Source organism: Rhinopithecus bieti, unplaced genomic scaffold (genome assembly GCF_001698545.2).
Source record: "Rhinopithecus bieti isolate Rb0 unplaced genomic scaffold, ASM169854v2 scaffold_54331, whole genome shotgun sequence".
Classification (NCBI taxonomy): domain Eukaryota; kingdom Metazoa; phylum Chordata; class Mammalia; order Primates; family Cercopithecidae; genus Rhinopithecus; species Rhinopithecus bieti.
Window position 1 is genome coordinate 486,848 of NW_016821659.1, and position 21,570 is coordinate 508,417.

The 21,570-nt window shown below is 58.8% G+C and overlaps 1 protein-coding gene across 1 annotated transcript; it reads right to left on the reverse strand.

The window, feature by feature from the left end:
- Window positions 1-11,747: 11,747 nt before the first annotated feature.
- Window positions 11,748-15,414, reverse strand: ADRA2B (adrenoceptor alpha 2B). The gene has a single exon (XM_017860523.1). It carries the CDS (start codon window positions 14,985-14,987, stop codon window positions 13,644-13,646), a length of 1,344 nt encoding a protein of 447 aa, XP_017716012.1. The 5' UTR covers window positions 14,988-15,414; the 3' UTR covers window positions 11,748-13,643.
- Window positions 15,415-21,570: the final 6,156 nt, after the last annotated feature.

Below are 21,570 nucleotides of genomic sequence, written 5' to 3' on the forward strand. Positions count from 1 at the left end.
CCACCCCAGGGCAGACCTTCTGAGCCATAGCTAAGGGCCCAGGTCGCACCTCCTCACCCATCCTGCCTAGGGCTGACAGCAAACCCAGGCCCTGTGCATGGACACTGCCTCTATGACAAGCATCTCAACCTAACTCTCCTCAGGACCCTGAGAGTGAGGTGCAGCAGGAACCTCATTTTACGGATGATAATAGAGTCAGAGAAGCTGAGTAACTTATCTGAGGTCACACAGCAACTAAACTGCTCTACACGGTCCCACCCTAGATGATTTCCAGGGCCAAGAACTGCTCCTGGGCAGATCTAGAGACAAGCTATTCTTACAAACCTCATCCCCTAACACCTCCTGGAAAAACGTTGGAGACAGCATTTGTGGATGAGAAGAAAAGGAGAGACACAAAGTGTTCTCTGCGCCTGGCTCTCTACAGACACTACACTACTGTGGCCCTTGACATGATTATTTCTATCGCAACCCACTGGACACTCCCAGTATTTGGGAAACACTGCAGAGTTACTGTGGGACCTGGGCTCTATTTGGTGGAATCTCTCAAGTCTGGGGGACCCTGAAGGCCAAGGCTCACATCCAGCCCCTCCAGACTAGGGGAGCTCCAGCCACAAAGCCTGCAGCTTCCACAGTTGCCCTTTCTCCTCTGTCCTGTGGGCCACAGGCCTCACACCCACAGAACCTCCTGGACATCCACCCCAGGACCACGGGACGGGGGCACATCCCAGCCCTGGGGAGCTCGGAGGGCAGGGAGAGAGAGTGGCCTGGCCCGGGCAGCCAAGAGCTCAGACGCAGCCTCTGCAGGGGGCCTGCTTGTCGGTGGATCCCAGGCTCTGGGAGGATGAAGCCCTGGCCTTTCACATGCCTCGGGGCTCCTGCCCCAAGCGCCGGTCTCTGCCTAGCTGGCATCACTGGGATGAGAGAGGCCTCTCTTCACAGCCTCCAGGGTCATCGCAAGGGAGCTTCCTCAAGGACAGGACCCACACCCCAGCACCTCCCTGAAACAGCACCCTGGACCTGGAAAGGCAGGCCAGGGGCGAGGGGTGACCCAGCTGGGAGAGAAGAGAGCCCAGAGGCTGGGGCTTGCAGGGGCTCCAAGCTGACTGCCCCTGAGGAGTGGGGTTGTTGAGCGGGAACGGGTGTGTGTGTGTGTGTGTGTGTGTGTGTGTGTGTGAGAGAGAGAGAGAGAGAGAGAGAGAGAAGAAGAAAAAAAGAAACAACATGGTGGAACTGCAGGCGGTGGGACCATTTTTTTTTTTTTTTTTTTTTTTTTGAGACAGAGTCTTGCTCTGTCCCCCAGGCTGGAGTGCACTGGCGTGATCTTGGCTCACTGCAACCTCTGCCTCCCAGGTTCAAGCGATTCTCCTGGCTCAGCCTCCTGAGTACCTGGGACTACAGGCTCATGCCACCACACCCAGCTAATTTTTGTGGGTTTTTTTGTTTTTTGAGATGGAGTTTCACTCTTGTTGGCCAGGCTGAAGTGCAATGGCGTGATCTCGGCTCATGGCAACCTCCGCCTCCTGGGTTCAAGCAATTCTCCTGCCTCAGCCTCCCTAGTAGCTGGGATTATAGGTGCCCACCACCATGTCCAGCTAATTTTTTGTATTTTTAGTAGAGATGGGGGGGGGGGTCTCACTGTATTGGCCAGGCTGGTCTCGAACTCCTGACCTCAGGTGATCTGCCTGCCTCCACCTCCCAAAGTGCTGGGATTACAGATGTGAGCCATCGCACCCAGCCAAGCTGAGGATTTGGAGCCCTTCTAGAGAATTCTTTGACAGAAGATTTGATTTAAACAAAGACAAGGGGAGGAATTGAGAAGAGGGAGTGCAGGGGGCCAAGGCCCTGCAGGACAGCCCTTCTTGCAAGCTGCCCCCCTGTGTTGGACTCCCTTGCATGCCCCTGGATGCAGGTCTGTCCCTGTAGCTGTGGAAGGCCCTAGGTTGACAGAGGCTGAACATCCCCAAAGAGCTTGCAGCCAGCTGTGATCAGAGGGGCACAGGTAAACCCAACAAGCACTCAGTGGAGTGAGTGGCCTCTGGGCCCTGCGCTGAGGCTCCAGGGCAATGGGTGAACCGCAACCTCGGGCAGTCAGGGTTCACCCCAATGGAGGGAGGTGCGGGGAAAGGGTGTGCACTGGCCACAGGTGGCCCCGGCCCAGGCCTGGGGACCTGGTGTGCCCAGCGGAGGTGAGGGGCCTGGGCAGAGTGAGAGCAGCCTGCATCTTCTGCGGCTCCACCTAGGCCAGAGTGTGGACACGAGGGGCTGTGTCCGAGCCACCCCGGTGAGGTCTGCAGCCAGGACGGGAAAGGGGCTCCCCACTGGCCATGAAAGGCAGAGGGCTTAGGGCGCCCACACATTTACCCTTCAGTGGTGTCTGGAAGCCTGGCAGGTGGGCTGAGATGGGGGTCATGTGAACCCGATGGCTGCGGGACAGCTAGGGCCCGCCTGCCCCCGGCCCTCCCATCCACACCCAGAGGCCTGTTCTCACAGCTGCAGGCCGCCCCTTCCCTGCTGCCCCTGCTCCTCACAGGAGTGTGGGCTGAGGCCCCATGCAGACGGCTGTGCCCTGGGTGTGTGGAGACCTGGGCTGCAGAGTGGTTCCACGCATTATCAGACACAGGAGCTGGGAATCATCCCTAAACCACATGGGCCAGCTTTCTTCGTTTGCAGAATGGAAGGGTTGAAAATCAAATTCAAAGCACCAGGTTGTTCTCTTCCTCCAAACAGGCTCCTGGAAACCTGGTTCCTTTTGCCTGCACTCACGGGGTCCTCTCTCTCACCCTCCACTGACTGGGATTCTAAGACATTCTCAGGACACAGGGGTGCTAGGTGTGCAGCAGGGCTCCGGAAGACCAGTGCCCTTACCGGACCCGGGGGCAACAGCCTGAGACTTCAGGCCAGAGAGAAGAGAACAAGTTTGTTGGACACCTTCAGCTGTGACTGCTGTCTCCTCCCCTTTTCCTCCTCCCTGTCTTGTCCCCCTCCTCCTCTTCCCCCTCCATCTCTGGCTCCCCTTCTTCCTCCTCTCCCCCCTTCCTCCTCCTCCTTTTCCTTCCCGTCCTCCTCTCCCCCTCTTTCCCCCTCCCCTCCTCCTTCCCTCCCTCTTCCCCTCCTCCTCCTTCCTCCCCCTCCTCTCCCCAACTTCCCCCGCTCCTCTGCACTCGAGGCCAGCTCCTGACACCCATCACTCTTCTCCACTTCCTGGAGACAGGAGACTCTGACATCCCAGCTTATTTTGGTCAGCTGCCTCCTGGAGCCTGGCTGCTGGCCTGGGGCCTCATTGCCCTGTCCCTTGCCCCTGAGGGGGCAGCCTGGGGCCAGAAGTCACCTCAGAACATGAGCGAGCCCACACCCAAGCCACAATCTGGATAGCATGCCCCCCACTCCCCTTCTCCTGCCTGTGACGCTGGCCTCCAGCCCTCTAGCTCTCTGCAGGGCCACCCTCCCACAGACCCTCCTCCCTACTCTCCACCAAGGCCCACCCACTCGGGTGCCCGCTGATCTTGCCTTTCCCAAGGGTCACTCACACCATCCCTCAGTGCTCTATGCCCTTGGCACTGGTGGCTTGACCCCATCTCACAGCTAGGGTGCAAGGTGCTGTTGGCTCTCTGTGGCCTTTGAGCCTGGCTCAGAGCTTAGCACACTGGAGACTAGTGTCAAGGTAGATTTGACACAGGGCGCTGTAAATTGTGTATCCTGGACCAGCGGGTCCATCCTGTGACTGCAGCTGAGGTGGGTGCAATGGCAAAGGGCACGTGCCCACCTCCAAGGTCTCCAACAATTCCCTTCCAGCCCCAAACTTGCCCACCCTACTCAGCAACACCAGCACTGTGCTGTAAGGGCACTCAGCCCGGCCGCCCTCCGCAAGGGCCACTTAACAAACAACCAGCATCTGTTGTTGTTCAAGCCTGTCTCTGGAGGCTTCAACTATTCCCCTCTCTCTCTGGGAGGAGATCTCATAAATATAGTTTTCTCCATCTCACCACTTTTCCAGGGATATTTTAGCACCCCTGAGAGACTGGTGTCCGGGGCCGCTGAAAAGCCAGGCCAGCCCTTCCATTTTCACTGCTGGGCATTGTCACACATGGTTCTGGGATACACAGGGAATGAGACACAAATATCTTGACACACATGGATGGGGGCTCCCTGTGTTGTCAGGATGGGAACTGCAGGGTTGGCCCCTTTGCTGTGGAGCGCTGTGCTGGTAGAGGGAATTCAACTGTGTGGGCTCAGGTGGTGCTTGAACCATCCTTGCCTTGCTTTCCACACTCCTGAGAGAATAGGACCTCCAAGTGCCCCTGCATCCTTCATCACCCTTACCTCCCATCTCCAGCCTAAGTCAAGGTGTGCTGGCTCAAGAAGCTCCCATCCTCGCCAACACCTACCCTTCTCTCTGCTCACTGGCTGTGTTTCTGATGCAGGCTTCTCCAAATACGGGGGTCCTCCTGGGTGCTGACATTTGACCCCTGGATGCCCCTACTGCAGCAGCAGCATGGGAATCCTAGAGGTCTCTACAGATGGCCCTCTTTATTGCCCTGGATGACACCCCTCACACCAGGGTGGGCAGCCCTTTCCCCTACACCCATCAAAGACAAGGCTGGGGTTCTCCACAGATCTGAGGGACAAACAGTTTCATCTTTCACACCAGCAATTGTTTGCTGCCTGAGACTCCCTGCAACTTTGTCTTAGTCATGGAGAGAGCTCTGGGGCCCATTATGGATGTCTGGAATGGGCACAGCAAGAAGGGCACATAGGCTTGCGTGTGGCACATTTGACACAGCTGCCTGAGAACCTTCCCCTCCTAGCTCCACACTGGAGAGGGCCTGCTGAAGCTCCCCATGGGAGAGTCCTGGAGCCCACAGAAGCATGGGGTGAGAGCAGGAAGGACACGGGGCAGAGTCCACTCTCCTTCCGTCAGGCCTCTCAGCAGGAGTCAGAGGACAACTGGGGCAGGGAGTTCTGCCCACTCACTTTGAAGAGAACCTGAGGGTCCAGAGGAGTAAATGTAATGGGTCTGCCATTCACAGGTGCCTGTCTGTACCCTCGCACTCTATAGGAACACCTTACATGTCATCTCTACCTCTCAACACGCTCCCCAATCTTTTTTTTTTTTTTTTTTTTTTTTTTTTTTTTTTTGAGACGGAGTCTCGCTCTGTCACCCAGGCTGGAGTGCAGTGGCCGGATCTCAGCTCACTGCAAGCTCTGCCTCCCGGGTTTACACCATTCTCCTGCCTCAGCCTCCCGAGTAGCTGGGACTACAGGAGCCCACCACCTCGCCCGGCTAGTTTTGTTGTATTTTTTAGTAGAGACGGGGTTTCACCGTGTTAGCCAGGATGGTCTGGATCTCCTGACCTCTATGATTGTTCAGGAAGCGGCTGAACAATCTCGGCCTCCCAAAGTGCTGGGATTACAGGCTTGAGCCACCGCGCCTGGCCGCTCCCCAATCTTAAAGTAGATTTATCCCATTTTATTTATTTTAATTATTTTCTCCCTTTATTTTTTTTTTCTTTTTGATACAGGGTCTTGCTCCATTGCCAAGCTGGAGTGCAGTAGTGCAAGCACAGCTCATTATGGCCTCAAACTCCTGGGCTCAAGTGATCCTCCTGCCTCAGCCTCCCAATGGCTGGGACCCCAGGTGCACGGCACCACACCTGGCTAATTTAAAAAAAATTTTGTAGAGATGGAATTTCACTATGTTGCCCAGGCTGGTTTCCACCTCCTGGGTTCAAGTGATCCTCCTGCCTCGGCCTCCCAAAGTGCTGAGATTTCAGGCATGAGCCACCACACCTGGCCCATTTTAAATGTGAGCAAGTCAAGGCTCAGAGAGGTTTAGCGGTCTGTCTGAGACCATATATCTGGTAAGGATTAGTGCCAGCTGTGACTCCAAAGCCAGTGCTCTTTCCATGCTGCTCCAGGAATGGCCCCACCCACGCCCTCTCTCTGCCCATCCCCTCTCTGTCGGGCCCTGTCTGAGCCTCTGTTCTCTGGGTCTGGTCCCTGCCACCACCTCTCCAGATGCCCTGGTACGTCCCGGGTGCTGTGGGGACAGTTCTCCTGCCTCTAGCTCAGCCAAGACCAGGATGGAATTTTCCGACAGAATTTCTCTAGGAAACTATGGACAAAACAAAACAAAACGGAAAATGAAAACCCAAATCAGAGACACTCCCAGAGCCCAGGGCCCCCAGCCTTAGATAACCAAGGCTGCCCCAGTTTGCTGGGAAAACTCACTTCCCCAACAAATATTTCCTGGGCACCTGCTCCAGGCCAGGTTCTGCCGGAAGGTGAGAAGCACAGGTACAGACGAGGCAGCCAAGTCCCTGCCCTCTCGGGCTGTCCTCTCAGAGGAAGCCCCTGGGCACAGACCCAGCCCTGCTGGGGTGAAAGCAGGTCTCTTGTTAGGAGCCGCATCTTTTGCTGCATCATCCTGAGCCATGACCCCGTGGAAGCCTGGGTTCCCAGAGCCCACCTCCCCACTTGCCCCTCCCAGAGGATCTCACCCACTTCCTCCTCTGTTGCCCCCCAACTCCAGTGCCCCTCCCAGACTTACTGTAGACACCATGTCCAGCCCAGGCAGATGGCCACTCCCCTCTCCCGCCCGCTTCCACCTGCCCTGGGGAATGTCTTTCGAGATGACCCTTCTGGGGCTCAGCCACCTAGATTTCCCTGGGACACAGATGAGGGGTGTGACTTGAGCCCGGACGGGGTTGGGGGATGGAGGCTATGTGGGTGCAGGCAGGAGGGTAGAGGAGGAAACCTGGTGAACAGTGAGGGGAGCCGCTTCCTGAACAATCAACAAGTAGAAAGGGTGGGGGCCCGGGGGCAGGAGGCCTCAGTTTCCCCTCATCTCTCCAGGGGAAGCACCCAGGACATCCTGAGAACCATGCTCCTCTCTGACCCCCTCACTTGACAAGAAGGCATCTGAAACCCAGAGAGGTGAGCAGACTTGCCCGGGGCCACCCAGCAATTTGGTGGTCCTCCTAGGATCACGCCCTGAGCCTCTGGACCCCGAAACAGCTGAGGAATCCCTCAAAGAGCTGCCAGCTAGGTGCCCGCCCACATCCAGCTGCCAGGCCAGCAGGGGCAGAGGGGCCGCAGGCTGAGGGGATTTGCAGCTGGAACAGCTGCATCAAAGCTGAACCTGACAAACAGGGACCAGTGGAGCCTGCTGCGGTGGCTGCTCCACCAGTCCTTCCCGCACCGAGGGGAGGAAGGCTGCGTTTAACCCTTGGCTCCCCGACTGGGGAATCCAAGTGGCGGGCCCAGGTAGCCTCTCACACTCCCTTTGTGGCTGTGACTGGGCTGGGCTGAGCTGTGACACCAAGACACCTGGGTCCCCACACCATGGCCCAGCCCTCTTCCCTCTTGAAGCAGCTCCAGTCCCCACGGGTGGGGAGCAAATTCCATCTGAGTCCCAGCTGCTCTGAGATTGGTGGGGTCCACCCTGCAGCTCTAGAAGGGGTCTGCCGTCTCCCCGGGGAAATCAAAGGTCAGCACCCTCGGCAACTCCCCCGCCTGCCCTGCCGGAGAGCGGGGAGGCCCCATGGGCTGCCGCAAGGACAGAAATAGCCCTGACTTTCCAGGGAGGGAGGCTCTTTTTCGGTCTCCAGTCTGTTCCGGTCCCCTCGCAGGCACCAATGCTCCATGGAGCCCGTAAGCTCAGGAAGAGCCAGGACCATCCCCCTGGGCAAGGCAGGGGTCAGGGGATTAGCAGGAGGCAACAGGAGGTTCGGAGGAGGGGGAGTTGCTGAGGACCCGGAAGTGGGAAGGGCCAGGATAGGGTAAGGGAAGAAGGGAGGAGAAGGGAGAGTGGAGGAAGGTGGGAACGTAGAATCCCAGGGGGTAGCGGGTGGGCAGTAAAGGGGCACCTCAGCTCTGAAATCACTGCTGATCAATCGTTGGCCTCAAGGCCAGGCCAAGGGCAGGAGCCTTTGACCAGGGTCAGTCCAGGGTGTGAGACGATCGGAGCAGACAAGTCTGGGGGAGGGTGCGAGCTGACATCCAGGCCCTTCCAGCACTGGCCTTCTGACAACAGCCTTCCCCAAGCCCAGATGGAAGAGCGGACGGATGCAGGAGCACGAAGAATCCCAGAATCTAAAATTAGCCCAGAGCTCCCCGCCTCCCCTGCTGACAGTGAACAGAGCCTGGGAGAGTGGTAGTCTTGTACCCCCTGCCAGGGCTCCTGCTCTCGTGGAAGGGCCAGCCAACAGGGAGAGCTGCCGAGAGTGGCTGGGGTCAGCAGGTGAGGCTCCCAAGCTCATACAGGGCAGGGGCTTTGCTGGACTGGGAAGGACCCAGAGCTTGAGCTCTGGTGCTAGAGGCAGGGCTGGGAAGAGGCAGAGGTTGGTGCTGGAGGCAGGGCTGGGGAAGAGGTAGAGGTTGCCGCTGGAGGCAGGACTGGGGAAGAGGCAGAGGTTGCCGCTGGAGGCAGGGCTGGAGAAAAGGCAGAGGTTGCTGCTGGAGGCAGGGCTGTTGAGGAGGCAGAGTGAGGCCAGTGGGTGACACCACTGAAATGAGATTGGGTACGTTTATGTCCTGGTTCTGGATGACCTCAGCCAATTGTCTCTGCCTCAATTTCCTTGCCTGTGAAATAGGCATAGTAATCACATCAATTTCAGATGATGGGTGTCCGGCCCTGGACCCTAATATCTCAGGACTCTCATGATTCCTTTCACCACAGCACATCTCAGAGGGCCCCAAACCCATCCGTTACTCCAGAGCCGTTTAACTTTGCGCTGAGGCACAAAGGTGAGAAAAACATCACTGCCATCCTGCCCACGAGCCTGACACTAAGAACAACTGATTAACTCCCGGAACCTTCATGTCTGGACCTCCCAGGGAGCTGGGGCAGGGAGTGGCTGTGGGGGGAAGGCAGAGGTGGAGCCCCAAGCTGGGGAACCCTGGGGACCGCAGGGGCAATCCTGCCTGTGGGCAGACAAGGACACTAAGGCCCAGAGAGGGACCGAGTCCTGCCTAAGGACAGCCCAACAGGTGGTGGCAGGGATAGGACATGACTCCTGCGTTCCCCCCTCCCCCTGCCCTGCCACCCACGGCAACCAGGATCTGGGAGCAGAAAGCCCTGCCAGTGCCAGGGAAGCCAAATGCTGCCCAGGTCCGACTGCAGACAGGCCAATGCCTCCTCCCCAGCCAGCGGCAAACCCATCTGCAGGTGGGAGCTGGGCAAGGTCTCACACCCCTTGCCACTGGCCCCCCGACATACAGGGTGACCATGCAGAGGATGGGGAAAGAGAGGGTCCAGGGCCTGATGAACCCACAAGCCTCCTCCACCTTGAGTACTGGGGGCAGATCAACTGGGCTCTCCTGCCACAGGTCCCTTCTTAAACAAGAGTCAGGAGTCCCTTCAGCCACAGTCCTCCAAAGAGGAGTTCTCAGCAGCCCCAAAGTTCTCAGCGGCCATCCCAAGGTAGAGCTGCCTCTTAAGTCCCTCTCAAGGGTATCCTTGCCATGTAAGGACCCAGGTTCTCAGAGAGGAGGTGCAGCTGTGGAATATTCCTCATCCTGCTCTGCCCAGCTCCTCTTATACTGCGTTCTGCAGCAGCACCTCCCTTCCAGCAGGGACGTCTTAAGAAAGGGGTGTCTGGAAGGATGATGTGACCAGCTGAGACAACTCCCATCTACCTGGTGAACGGCCAGGCAAAGCGCCCCTGCTGGCCTCGCACCCGTCCCCCACACCTGCCACCCTCACTGCCAGGTGACTTGCCAGGATTATTCCTGGAGGCAGAGGGCTGCACCTACCCCACTCCCACCTCTGGCTGTTCTCAGCCAGTCTCATCAACCTGTAGTCCTCCGATGGGCTCAGGGCGAAGTCAAAAGCAGGTCCTACTCACAGAGAGCTGCAGGAATAGAGCATGAGAGAGAAGGCCTGATAGGAAGCCAGGTCCTGGGCCCAGCTCCAGCTGCACCCCATTAGCTGAGGGGCCTGGGCAGGTGCCTGAGACTCCGCCCCCCAGTTCTTCATCTGAGAACTGAAAGAGATAGCAAAATGGGGACGAGCCAAGCACAGGTCCTGCCACACAGCTGTCAGCGGATGTTTCCTGAATGTGGGCCTGCTATTCCTTGAGTTCAGACACAATTCCTTCAGTGTGAAAGTGTGGCATGATGGGCAACCTGGGTCTGGATCTAGATCCAGCTCAGCCAGCTGTGTCTGTGTGACGCCCCCTGAGGCAAATCATCTCCTCTCTCTGGGCCCCAGTCTCTTCCTTCATACAGTTCAGGGGTTGGAGTGAGCTGTCAGAAATGGAAAATCTAGGACACATCTGCCATCAATTACATAGTCTGTGGCAGTGACAGACATGAACAATCAATCACAGCATAGTCACCTGCTGAATCCATCCACATGCAGTTTCAGGATCTTCAGATACCCAGCGCCACCGAATGAGAGCTGGCTGAAGAGATGGAATCACGATTCTTCATCACCTGAATTTCACAGTTTTGTGATTTCAGGACCTAGAGAGGTCACTTTAAGTCTCAATTTCGTTTTTTGTAAAATGATCACTCTCAGCAAGGTTGTGAGGATTAATGAGATAACGTATTCAAAATGGGCTTGCAAACAGTCCTCCTCCAGGAAGGTATACCTTTCTACCACCATTTCCAAAGTCGGGGCAGGGTTCTCTACTCCCAGGCTCAAGGGCCTGCCCCTTGCAGACGGTTAAGCATCGGGGGACAATGTGGTCCAGCAGAAAGAGGCTGGGCCTGGATAACCTCAAGCAGGTCATTACAGCTTTCTCGGCCTGTACTTTGCTAGTATAAAATGGGCTGATACTTACCTTACAGTCAGGCATAAGGATTAGATGAGGTCATCAGACAAAGAGCCTGCATCAGTAAAAGGGAGTCAATGAACCATCCTCATCTACGCATATCAGGCCTCTGGGCATCAGCAGTGGGCACTTCGGCAGGTGTGGGGAGCTGAGAGCAGGGCAGGGCATGTCTTTCTTGTTAAGTCCTCGGTGAAGCCCATGTCCCTGTGTCCGTCAGTGATGGTGGGTACACTGGAGGTCTCGCTGGTTGTCCCTAGCAGAAGCATGGCCCATGCCAGTACGGAGGTGGTGAGAGTTAAGATTCTAGGCCAATGTGGAAGTAAAGGGGTGGCCTCACACTGAGGACCATGGGGCTTCACGTCTCTTCCTTCCTCCCTCCCCTCCCTGGGCTGGCCACTGGCGCTGGCCCTGCCCACGGCCTCCTGCTGCCAGCCTGCCGTCTGCCCCCCTGCCTGTGGGACCAGGCCCACCTGGTTCAGCCCCAGGACTGCCCACTCTGTGGCGACTAAGTAGGGTAGGAAGGCGGTGGCACCAGACCACCTGGGGCTAGCTTGGGGCCGTTTTCAAACTCAGTCACAATTCCACCAATCACCTCCTTTACATATGCCCTTCCCCTACCAAAACACCCTCCCGTCTCGCCTCTTGGTGTACTCCTGCTCTTCCTCCAAGACCCAACCCAAAGGCCACCTCCTCCAGGAAGCCCTCCCTTCTCCTCCCTCCCGGGAGTCAGTCTCAGGCTCCTCCAGCCACCCTCACCCATTGGCTTGTGATGATGAGTAAGGATGCTTCATGGACAAAGGCGGGTAGGAAGGGCAGGGGCTTGGGGGACCAGCCAGCCACATCTCAGGGAGGAGAGGACTACTGGCCCTGGGAGGGAGCCCCAGCTCATTGGGCCAACACCCAGAGTCTGCTGTGCCAGCCGCTGAGGAATAACTGCTCCAGGTAGGCCTTGGGCAATAAGGACACCACTTACTTATTACAAAATATCCTTTATTGATAAAATAGCTCAGAGTTTAAAAAAAAAAAAAACCTGCATGTCGCAATAAGAGGTCACGGGGGTCCCATGGGGCGCACACAAGACTGGCCAGCAGAGGGTCACAGTCAGTCCCTCCCCTGGCCCAGCTCCCCACCACATCCCGGGGCGATGCTCTGGCCTCATAACAACCCACCGAGGACCGAGCTGGGCAGCCTCCCGCACCCCAGGAAGGACTCTTTTTGGTCCCCTCCATTCTCTCTACACCCAGAAAACTCCCTTGGTGCCCTTCCAAATCTGGCAGGTCCATCTGGCCCATTGCCCCCACATCTGCCAAGCTAAGATGCCTGCTGGCCCAGCGTTGAAGCCAGGCCCTCCCCAAGATACAGCTGGGAAACCTCCTTTCCACACTTCCAGCTGTTCTGAGTGCCAGGTTTTGGGGTGGGACTGAGAACCAGGAAGCGGGGGTCCTCAGTGCACAGCCCCATCAGAGTGGGGGGAGCAGCGTGGCTGTGTCTGAGGCCGTCCACAAACACCCCCCTGGCGGGATCAGTTGTGGTTCACAAAGACTCATTTGGGGCTTGGAGACCTGGCTGGGCACTTCAGTGGGAGGCTCCCCTAGGGGCCCACCAGGCTCTCATGCCAGCACCCCACCTGGGGGCTCTGCCACCTGTCACAGGCTCTCATCTTAGACTGTTCCCAAGGCATGGATATTGTGGGCTGTCCTGGGGAAATTGCCTCCTTGCTGACAAAGGACTTATCCCCCACTGGGGAGGCCCAAGCCACTAAACACCCTCTTGGGGCTGCAGGTGAAATGTCGAAACGCTGTCATGTAGCATAATAACTCAGACCTTTGCAGCCACAAGAACACATTCTCGAAGAGATCTTTAACTTGAAATAGTGATTCTGTCTGCCACTCCCCGCTTCCAGTTTGGGAAGGAATTCACACAGCCCAGGGACAGAACAAAAGTCTACAGGAAGACAGGTGGTGGTAAACACAGAGGAAAGGGATTTTTATATCACCGGATAATCACATTTTTGGTTCTCTAGTGCATTCCCCCACGGAGCTCAAAGCTTTCTGCAAAGCCTTTCATCTCCCTGCAGCAAGTAGGCGGCGAGCTATCGTCGCCCCGATTTTTGCAGGGGGTGAATGCCAGTGATCGGGGATCTCCCGTCGAGGCAGAGACCAGGCCTCCAAGACCGCCCCAGCGAGGCATCCACGTGGCCACCCACCTGCCAGAGGGGTGCTGGGTAAGGAAGCCGATCCATGGTTCTGGCCTTGAAAGGAACCACAGATCCAAAAACAGGTGAAGGGGGAAAGGAGAGCCCAGAGACGGTGCCACCCCATAAGCCCCCATCCCAGCACCTGCCAGGGACCGCGAGTGCCTAGCGTGGGTGATCAGTCTTGGTTTCTTCCTCCTCCTCAGCAGCAGGCCCCCCTGGGAAAGTGGAAGGCTGGCTGTGTGCTCTTTGTGGGTGAGGGGAGATGAAAAAGAAACGAGAACACCACAAGCAAGTGAACTGCCAGGAACACAGGGTCCTCAAGAAAGGAAAGCCCAGACATTGGCCTGGAGAGCACGGGGCTCTGGGAAGGAAGTGCTCTCTCTTCTCCTGTCTGGGCTATGCTCCGGAGGATTTGAACCACCTCCGTCAGCCTGTGCTCAGGGAGAGGGTGGAGAAGGGGTCCCCCACAGCTGAGATGGCAAAGGGAGGCTTCAATGGGACCCTTGCTAACAGCCCCCCCGCCCACCCCTCCCAAGGGGTTCCTAAGACAAGGCCTGCAGGATCTGGGCAGCGAGCAGAAAGCCCAGGGGAGGCAGCCACACACAGCAGGGCAAGAAGCAAGGTGGCCCCAGCACCACCGCACCAACCCCACAGGGGCAGCGCAGGCGGGCTCACCAGGCCGTCTGGGTCCATGGGCGGCACAGGATCCTCCGGAAGGCACGGCGGAAGTCCTGGTTGAAGATGGTGTAAATGACAGGGTTCAGCGAACTGTTGCAGTAGCCGATCCAGAAGAAGAACTGGAAGAGGCCATGGGGCACCTTGCAGTGCTTCGGGCAGATGGCGCCCAGGCTGTAGCTGAAGAAGAAGGGGAACCAGCAGAGCACAAAAACGCCAATGACCACGGCCAGCACGAAGGTGAAGCGCTTCTCCCGGGTCAGCTGCGCCCGTCGACGCCACCACTGCCCACCTATAGCACCCACGCCCCTGCCCAGGAGCACCTGGCCACGTAGGGTGGCCAGCACCCGGGAGCCCTGTGGCTGCTGCAGCGGGGGGCTGCAAGCTGAGGCCGGAGACACTGGCCCTGCCTGGGGTTCACACTCTTCCTCCTCCTCCTCCTCCTCTTCAGCTTCATCCTCTGGAGATGCCCCACAAACACCTTCCTTCTGGCCCTGGCCTGAGTTGGGAAGGGCAGCCCAACTGGGTGGCAAGGCCCGGGTCCCAGTATCTTCAGAGGTTTCCCCCTCCTCCTTCTCCCCAGTGGACTTCGAGTGTCCACTGACCTCTCTGGCAGATGCCAGAGAAGCCAGGGCTGGCAGCTTGGCTGAGGCCAAAGCCCCACCACGGTTGGGTCGGGGCTGCTTGGACTCACCCTGCCCAGGCCCCCCCTTGGCCCTGGGACCTCTGCGGTTGCTGCGTTTGGCGATCAGGTAGATGCGCAGGTAGACAAGGATCATGATGAGGCAAGGAGCAAAGAACGATCCGATGCTGGAGGCCAGGATGTACCAGACCTCCTGGTTGAGCTTGCACTGGGGGCGCCCGCGCGGCTGGGGGCCCTGGTCGCCCTTGTAGATGAGGGGCGGCAACGAGATGACGGCGGCGATGACCCACACGGTGAGGATGATGCACTTGATGCGGCGCGGGGTGCGCTTGGAGTTGTACTCCAGCGCGCGGCTCACGGCCCAGTAGCGGTCCAGGCTGATGGCGCACAGATGCACGATGGACGAGGTGCAGAAGAGCACGTCGAGCGCCAGGTACACCTCGCACCACCTGCGCCAGAAGTACCAGTAGCCGAGGAGCTCGTTAGCCAGCGAGAAAGGGATGATGAGCGTGGCCACCAGGATGTCGGCGGCGGCCAGCGACACCAGGAACAGGTTCTGAGGGGCGCGCAGCGAGCGGCTGGTCAACACAGCCAGGATGACCAGCGCGTTGCCGAAGATGGTGAAGAGGATGAGGAAGGTGATGACCGCCGCGATGGCCGCCGTGGCCTGCACGGAGTAGGGGTCCTGGTGGTCCATGGCTGGGCGGGACGTGGGCAGAGGGAGCGCTGCCCGCCTGGTGCACACCGTGGACGACAGCGCTGCCCGGTTCGGCTAGACGAGAGCGGCGCCCCTACAGCGGCGCCGAGGGCGCTGGAGCCCCATGGCCCGGACGAGCGGGGCCTAGGAGGTCGGGAACACCCGGGACCAGCCGCCGCCCTCCTACATCTTCCTCCACCCGCGCCCGGGGTCCCTGCCGTCTGCCCCCGAGAAGTTTTCCAAGTTGTCCCGCCGGCGTCCCCGTCCCACGCGGGACCGGAAAAAGTCGCGCCCTCCCGCCACGCGGATGCTGGACGCGCTGGACTGGGGGCGCGGGCCAGGCTGGGCCGGTTCTCGGAGGAGGCGCGGAGGACCCTGCGCCCGCTCAGCTCGCGGGCTCTCGCCCCAGCAGCGCCTGCAGGGGAGCCGGGAGCAGGGCGCGCGGCTGGGAGGGCGGAGACTGGAGGCGGGCGCGGGCGCGGAAGGGAGGCGGGGGCTGCGCGCGGCCAGGACCGAGGTGGCGCGGGGAAGGTGCGGCTTTGCGGGAGGCGTGAGCCCCGGGACTCCGCGCCCGACCCCGCCGCGCGCCTCTGCTGCCTCCCTGCCTCCCTCCCGGCGGCCGCACCTCGGGAGAGCGGGGGTCTTCGGCCCCCGGGCAGGACGCGTGCAGCTGTGGAGGGGTCGGTGGGTACCGGGAGCCGGGACGCGGAGCTGGCGCGCGGGCCGGCACCAGGACGGGACCCTCCTCCCGAGGAGTTGGGCTGGGCCGGGCGCGGGTGCGTGCTGCTCTCCCACCAGCCGCCCGGGAGCCAGCAGGGAGGGCGGGGCGGGCCTGGGGCTGGGGCGCCGGGTCGTAACACACCACAGCCCCGCCCGGCCGGCCGTGGAGACTCCCCGCGGAGAGGTGGGGGAGCGGGGAGCCGGCCCGACCCTTCCCGGGCGCTTCCCCTCGCGGACCGGCTCCGTCGGGCGAGCGCCGAGGGAGGAGGGCACGTCCCGGCCTGCGAGCGCCCCCTGCTGCCGCCCGCGAGCCCAGCCCGGGTCCCGGAGCCACCGCTTGCAGCCTAGGACTTAGGACTTCGGCTTCTTGTGTCTCCGCAGCTGCCTCAGTTTCCTCCATTAAGGGCAAAGGAGGTAAGAGGGAAACTGGCTTGGACTCAAATCACAGCGTCAACTGCGACTCAGCCAAGGGTTTGTACGGGGCGCGGGGCGAGCTGCCGCCCCTTGACCGATGCGAAGGGGAGGGCCCTTCCTGGGAATAAAGCAAGGAGACCTTGCGGTGGGGGAGCAAAGGGTGGGGCTTTGTCACACAACTCCAAGAAAGGGAGGGTTGACCCTTCCTCCCTGCTGCGGTCCTGCCTGGCTCCCCCCCGCCCCCCGATATACACTGAAGCTCTTCTGGGGGTGACAGTGGAAAGAGCATTGGGGTGAAAAACAAAAACTTCAGACTAAGGCCCCCCACTTGCCTTCAAAGAGCTATGAGCAACTGCTCTCCCTCGGGGCCCCCCTCACTCTCCCTGTCACACCGCCACCAACACCAGCCTGGGCAGCCCTGAGGGCATTTTCCCCCCGGTTCTGGAGCCGCTAATGTCATAAGCCCCGCCTTGAGCGAGGCCTCTTATTCACAGCCCAACTCTGCAAGGCACCCTCTGTGTAAATAAGCACCAGTCCACCTCTGACAGTGGGGCTCCCCCCAGGCCCCGTCCAACCTGCTGGACCTCCTCTCTTCCCTGCCCCCTCCATGGGAGCAGAGCACGTGGCCTCTCAGTGCCCACAGACAACATCTAGCGCCTCCCCAGGCTCAGGTGGGAGGTGCCCATCTCAGGTACCCAGACCAGTCCCCCAGCCACAGGGGGGTGCTGGGAGTAGGTGCCTCCTTGATCCCCCTATCCCTGTCATTCTGCCAGACTCCCCAGCTTCTGGTGAGGTGCAAGTGCCCACAGCCCCTGGGGTAGATGCTGCCAGGGCTGGGTTCGGACAGGGCAGTCAGCTTCCTCCCCACCCCCAACCCCAGGCTTCAGCTGGAAACCCACCACTCTGCTAGACACAGTTTCCTGGATGTCTTTCCCACCCTCTGGGCTGGGCAGGGCCTGGGCACCGCCTGGGCATACATCACCAGTGATGGAGAGATGCCAGTAGCCCCTTCCCTGAGGAAGGACAGAGGATGGCCATGAGAGCCTGGGAGCAGCTACTTAGGCAAGTGCCTGCCCGTCCCGGGGCTCCCAAGGCCTGCACAGTCTGGGCCTGCCAGAGGCCCACGTGGGAGGAACGGCCTTTTCATCTCCAACCACACGTGGGCTGGGGGCCAGTGAGTATCTCCCCAGACTCTACAGCCAGCATCAGCCTTTGTCTTCTGACCCATCTTCCTTCAAGGGGTGCTGCAGGAGCTGAGATTGGGTTGCCCGTGTGCCCTCCCCACCCTGCAAGTCCCCACTGAGGACGCTCACCTGGGCCTTCCTAGAAATGACAACTTTGGGTCTACTCAGTGTCAAGCCTTGCTAGGCATCTTTCGTTGGGCCAGCTGGGCACGAGGCCAGGTGGGGACAGCCAGGGACAGAGTCTACAGCTGGCAGACCTGGGAGATATGTGCCCTCCGGGCAGCAGGAGCTGCTTTGGCATCCATACCACTGCCCCAGGCTGTCGCCTTCTACTGCAGCCATCTCCTCACAGCTCCATTCCAGTATGGACAAGGGCAGTGTGGGTGCACTGGGTCTCCAGGACCGTGCGGGCCATAACATAACTCAGCTCCTGCTCCTCTCTGAGGCTCACTGTCTTCCCACACACCCCCCCCCCCTTCAGGTCTTGCCTGCTCCAACCAGCCCCATGAGGCTGCCAGGTGCAGGAATTGGAGCCTACTAGCCATAGCAAGGCTTCCTTTAGCTCTTCCCAAACTAGACCTGACCTTGCGCTGACATCCTGTTCCACAGAGATAGGCATAGTTCAGTTCCGGACCAGCAACAGCCAGCAGCAGGAGCAGCTGGAGCATTCCCAGATGCATAGCAGGGGAGTGGGCAGGCAGGGCACAATGTGGATCCCTGCCCTCCAGCCCTCCATCCATGCCCTGCCAGGCCAGTGTTGGACTCTGGAAGTGCCCTGGGTCTCCACTCTCCAGACCTTCCCTGAGGCTGTTTGCTATGATGAAACTACCCTGTCACCCTTCCTTCTGTGCTTGGTGGGCTCCTACTCACACTTCAAGGCCCACTCACCAGTTACCACGCTCTCAGGCAGAGGAGGACCTCCATTCTCCAGGTTCCTCGATCCCAGGCGGCACCACTTCCACATTCAGCACACTGTACCCAGATGGTGTCTGATGGGTTTGTTACATTGCCCCTGCCCAGCACAGTGGACATCCCTGCTCTGTCCCCAGTACCTGGCACAAGGTCATTGGCCGTGAGGGACAGTGGCAGCAGGCAACAGTGCACACCAGCACAGTGGACATCCCTGCTCTGTCCCCAGTACCTGGCACAAGGTCATTGGCCGTGAGGGACAGTGGCAGCAGGCAACAGTGCACACATACACGAGCATTCTATTTTTTTTTGAGGCGGAGTCTCGCTCTGTCGCCCGGGCTGGAGTGCAGTGGCCGGATCTCAGCTCACTGCAAGCTCTGTCTCCCGGGTTCACACCATTCTCCTGCCTCAGCCTCCCGAGTAGCTGGGACTACAGGTGCCCACCACCTTGCCCAGCTAGTTTTTTGTTTTTTTTTTTTTTTTTTTTTTCAGTAGAGACGGGGTTTCACCGTGTTAGCCAGGATGGTCTCGATCTCCTGACCTCGTGATCCGCCTGTCTCGGCCTCCCAAAGTGCTGGGATTACAGGCTTGAGCCACCGCGCCTGGCCCACATGAGCATTCTAAGACAGCCCAAGTGAGGGTGCCCTGGAGGGATGTCCTTGGGAAGAGGGGCCATGGGGAAAGTACCTAGCCATGGAAGCGATCCACCTTTTCCAAAGAAGGGCAAGATGGCTGTCCCATCGCTGGCTGTGAGACCTTAGTTGGAAGCCATGGAGCCACTTCTCCAGGCCTGAGAGGTGAGAGAGTGCCACCAGATCTCCTGGGCTGGGGCTCCAGCAGCTCACAACAGTGCCTTCCCTCCCCTAAGGGTCCACTGGGACAGACCCCCATTGGGCCACATACCCCACCTTTCTCCAGATGCCTCCCCCCGCCCACCACAAACCAGCCTTTCAGTCCATGGGACTCTTATCCCCAGACCATCCTGTATGCCCCAACCTCCCCACTTCCCAGATCCTTGGGTCACGTCCTCTATGATAGAAGTCAGTCGTCCTCTCTGCATAAAGATCTTGACAAAACCCCAGCTCTGGTCGAACCTAAATCATCTACCCACTGCCTGCCTTTGACCAAGCAGCTGCTCTTTCCGGAGCAAAACACTCTCTGTATCGACTGGCCTTGCTCTAAATTCCTGACCACAAATCTCCAAACTTCCCTAGTACATTCACTTTCCCACTTGTTAAAATTGGCATCCCTCCCTCCCTCTCCAACCTCCCAGCCGCTCCTCTGCCCCCCAGGCTGTGACTCCGCCTGGTACTTAGGGGGAAACGGAAGTCCAGGCAGGAACTCACCACCTCCCCTGACGCCCGCCTGCATCTGACCTCAAACTCTCTTTGCTGATTGAAGAGCAAGTCCTCAGCCTGTGCCCTAGAGCCCAACCCCTCTCATCTCACCCCAAGGTTCCCCACTTCAGTTATCCCCCGCTTATGGTCACTGCCTCTATTCTACAAAGCCAGCCTCACCCCTTAGAACCCCCCCCCCCGCCCCGCCCAGCCCTGTCCCCTTTCTGCTGCCTCCCATAGCCTCCTCACCTTCTCCTTAACCCCCAGCAGGGCATCTGCAGACCCTCCACCAAGGGTCTTCTGTGGGCCATGCCCTACTGCACATCACCAAGCACCAGGCTTGTTCTGCCCTCTTTCTCGGCAGCACTTGGCATAGCAGCCCTTCCCCTGGAACACTCACAGGGTCTGCGATTGCCTTGAAAGCCACTCTGCAGCCTTTTCTTCTCCCAAACTCTTAAATCAAAGGTTCTTGCTAAGAGTGATTCTCTCTCCCGCTCTAAAGGACGTTGGGCAATGTCTGGAATACAGGGGCCACTACTGGCATCTGTGGGTAGGAGCCAAAGATGCTGCCAAACGTCCTGCAAGGTTCAGGACCGCCCCCACCACAAAGAATTACCAGGTACAAAATGCTGAAACACTAAGATTAAGAAATGCTGCTCTAAATGCAGCACCCTAACTCAGTCTGGGGATCCTTCCTCTTCTTCTACACCCATGGCTCCCCTTTAGATGCGACAGCACTTTCCCAGGCACCTCCTGAACTGCTCTCCCTGCTGAACTCCAGGCTCCTTCAGCCCACCTACTCTCTGACCCCTTTGGACACCTCAGACTTGACATACCCATTTGCCCCAGCCCTGCCTTGCCCCAAGGTCCTCAGTGCTGGATTCTCAGTGAACGGTGCAGCTCCCCACCCAGAGCCTGTGCCCTCACCCCACACGTGCAATCACGAGTGGGGCCACCGTGACCCCTAAACGCTCCAAAAGCATCTGCTCCTGTCCATCTCTGTAGCCCCTCTCCCTTGCACAACCGCAGTGGCTTCCCAGCTGTTCTGCTTCCAGCCCATTCTCCAGAATGCGTTGACTTTTTAAACCTGAAGTCAGATGTGGCACCATCTTCCTTCAAACCTTCCAGTGGCTACCGCCTGTTGCTTGTGGAATAAAACCCTCCCCATCTCTGTCTTGGCTGTGGCCCCCTCACCCTGCCAGTTACACAGACCCGACACACCTCGCTTTTCCCTGCCTCAGGGCCTTTGCACTGGCTACTCAGTTCCTGAATTTTCACAGGCAGTCTCCTGCCATTTAGGGCTAGGCTGAAATGTCACATCCTCAGAGGGGCCCTTCCTAACCAGCAGCCTAAAGGGGTGCTCCCTTCTGCCATCATTTGCCAATGCCAGATGTTTTCTGGTTTGCTGACTTATTCTCCAACCCTCCCCGCCCTGAATAAGCTCCATAAGAAGAGGAACCCGCCTTGCTCACTGCTATTCCCAGCAGAACAGAGAGTGCCTAGTATGTTGGATGAGTGAACAAATTGAGCCTACACAGCTACATGGTCGGTGACTGGGGAAGTGAACAGGCCACAGACCCCTGGGAGGGGTGGCTAGCTGCCTGGGCTTGGTTAATGATTTGCTTTCTAGGAAACTGATTTGCTTTCTAGGAAACTGATTTGCTTTCCAGGAAACTGATTTGCTTTCCAGGCTCACCAGGGCAAGTATTAAAGGACCAGCGAGTAGGCAAGGCTAGGAGCAAAACTGCAAATTTATTTTTTGGTCAGCCAGCTTTGTGGGGGAGGGGTGAGGTCCGTCGGTCTCCGGCAGGGGAGGCCAAGGGAGTCGCCCAGTGGAGCTCTCCGGCGAGGTTCCTAATGTAGTCCCGACAGGAGTGGGGGCTGAGGAAGTTCGCCCAGCGTGCCCGCCGGGAGCGGCTTTTATGTCCTGGGCCTGGGAGTGGGAGGGCAGTGGGCGGGACATAGGCGGGTCGGGGCCGGGCGGTAGGCGTGGCTAGGCGGGTTCTGGTTTTTCTCCGT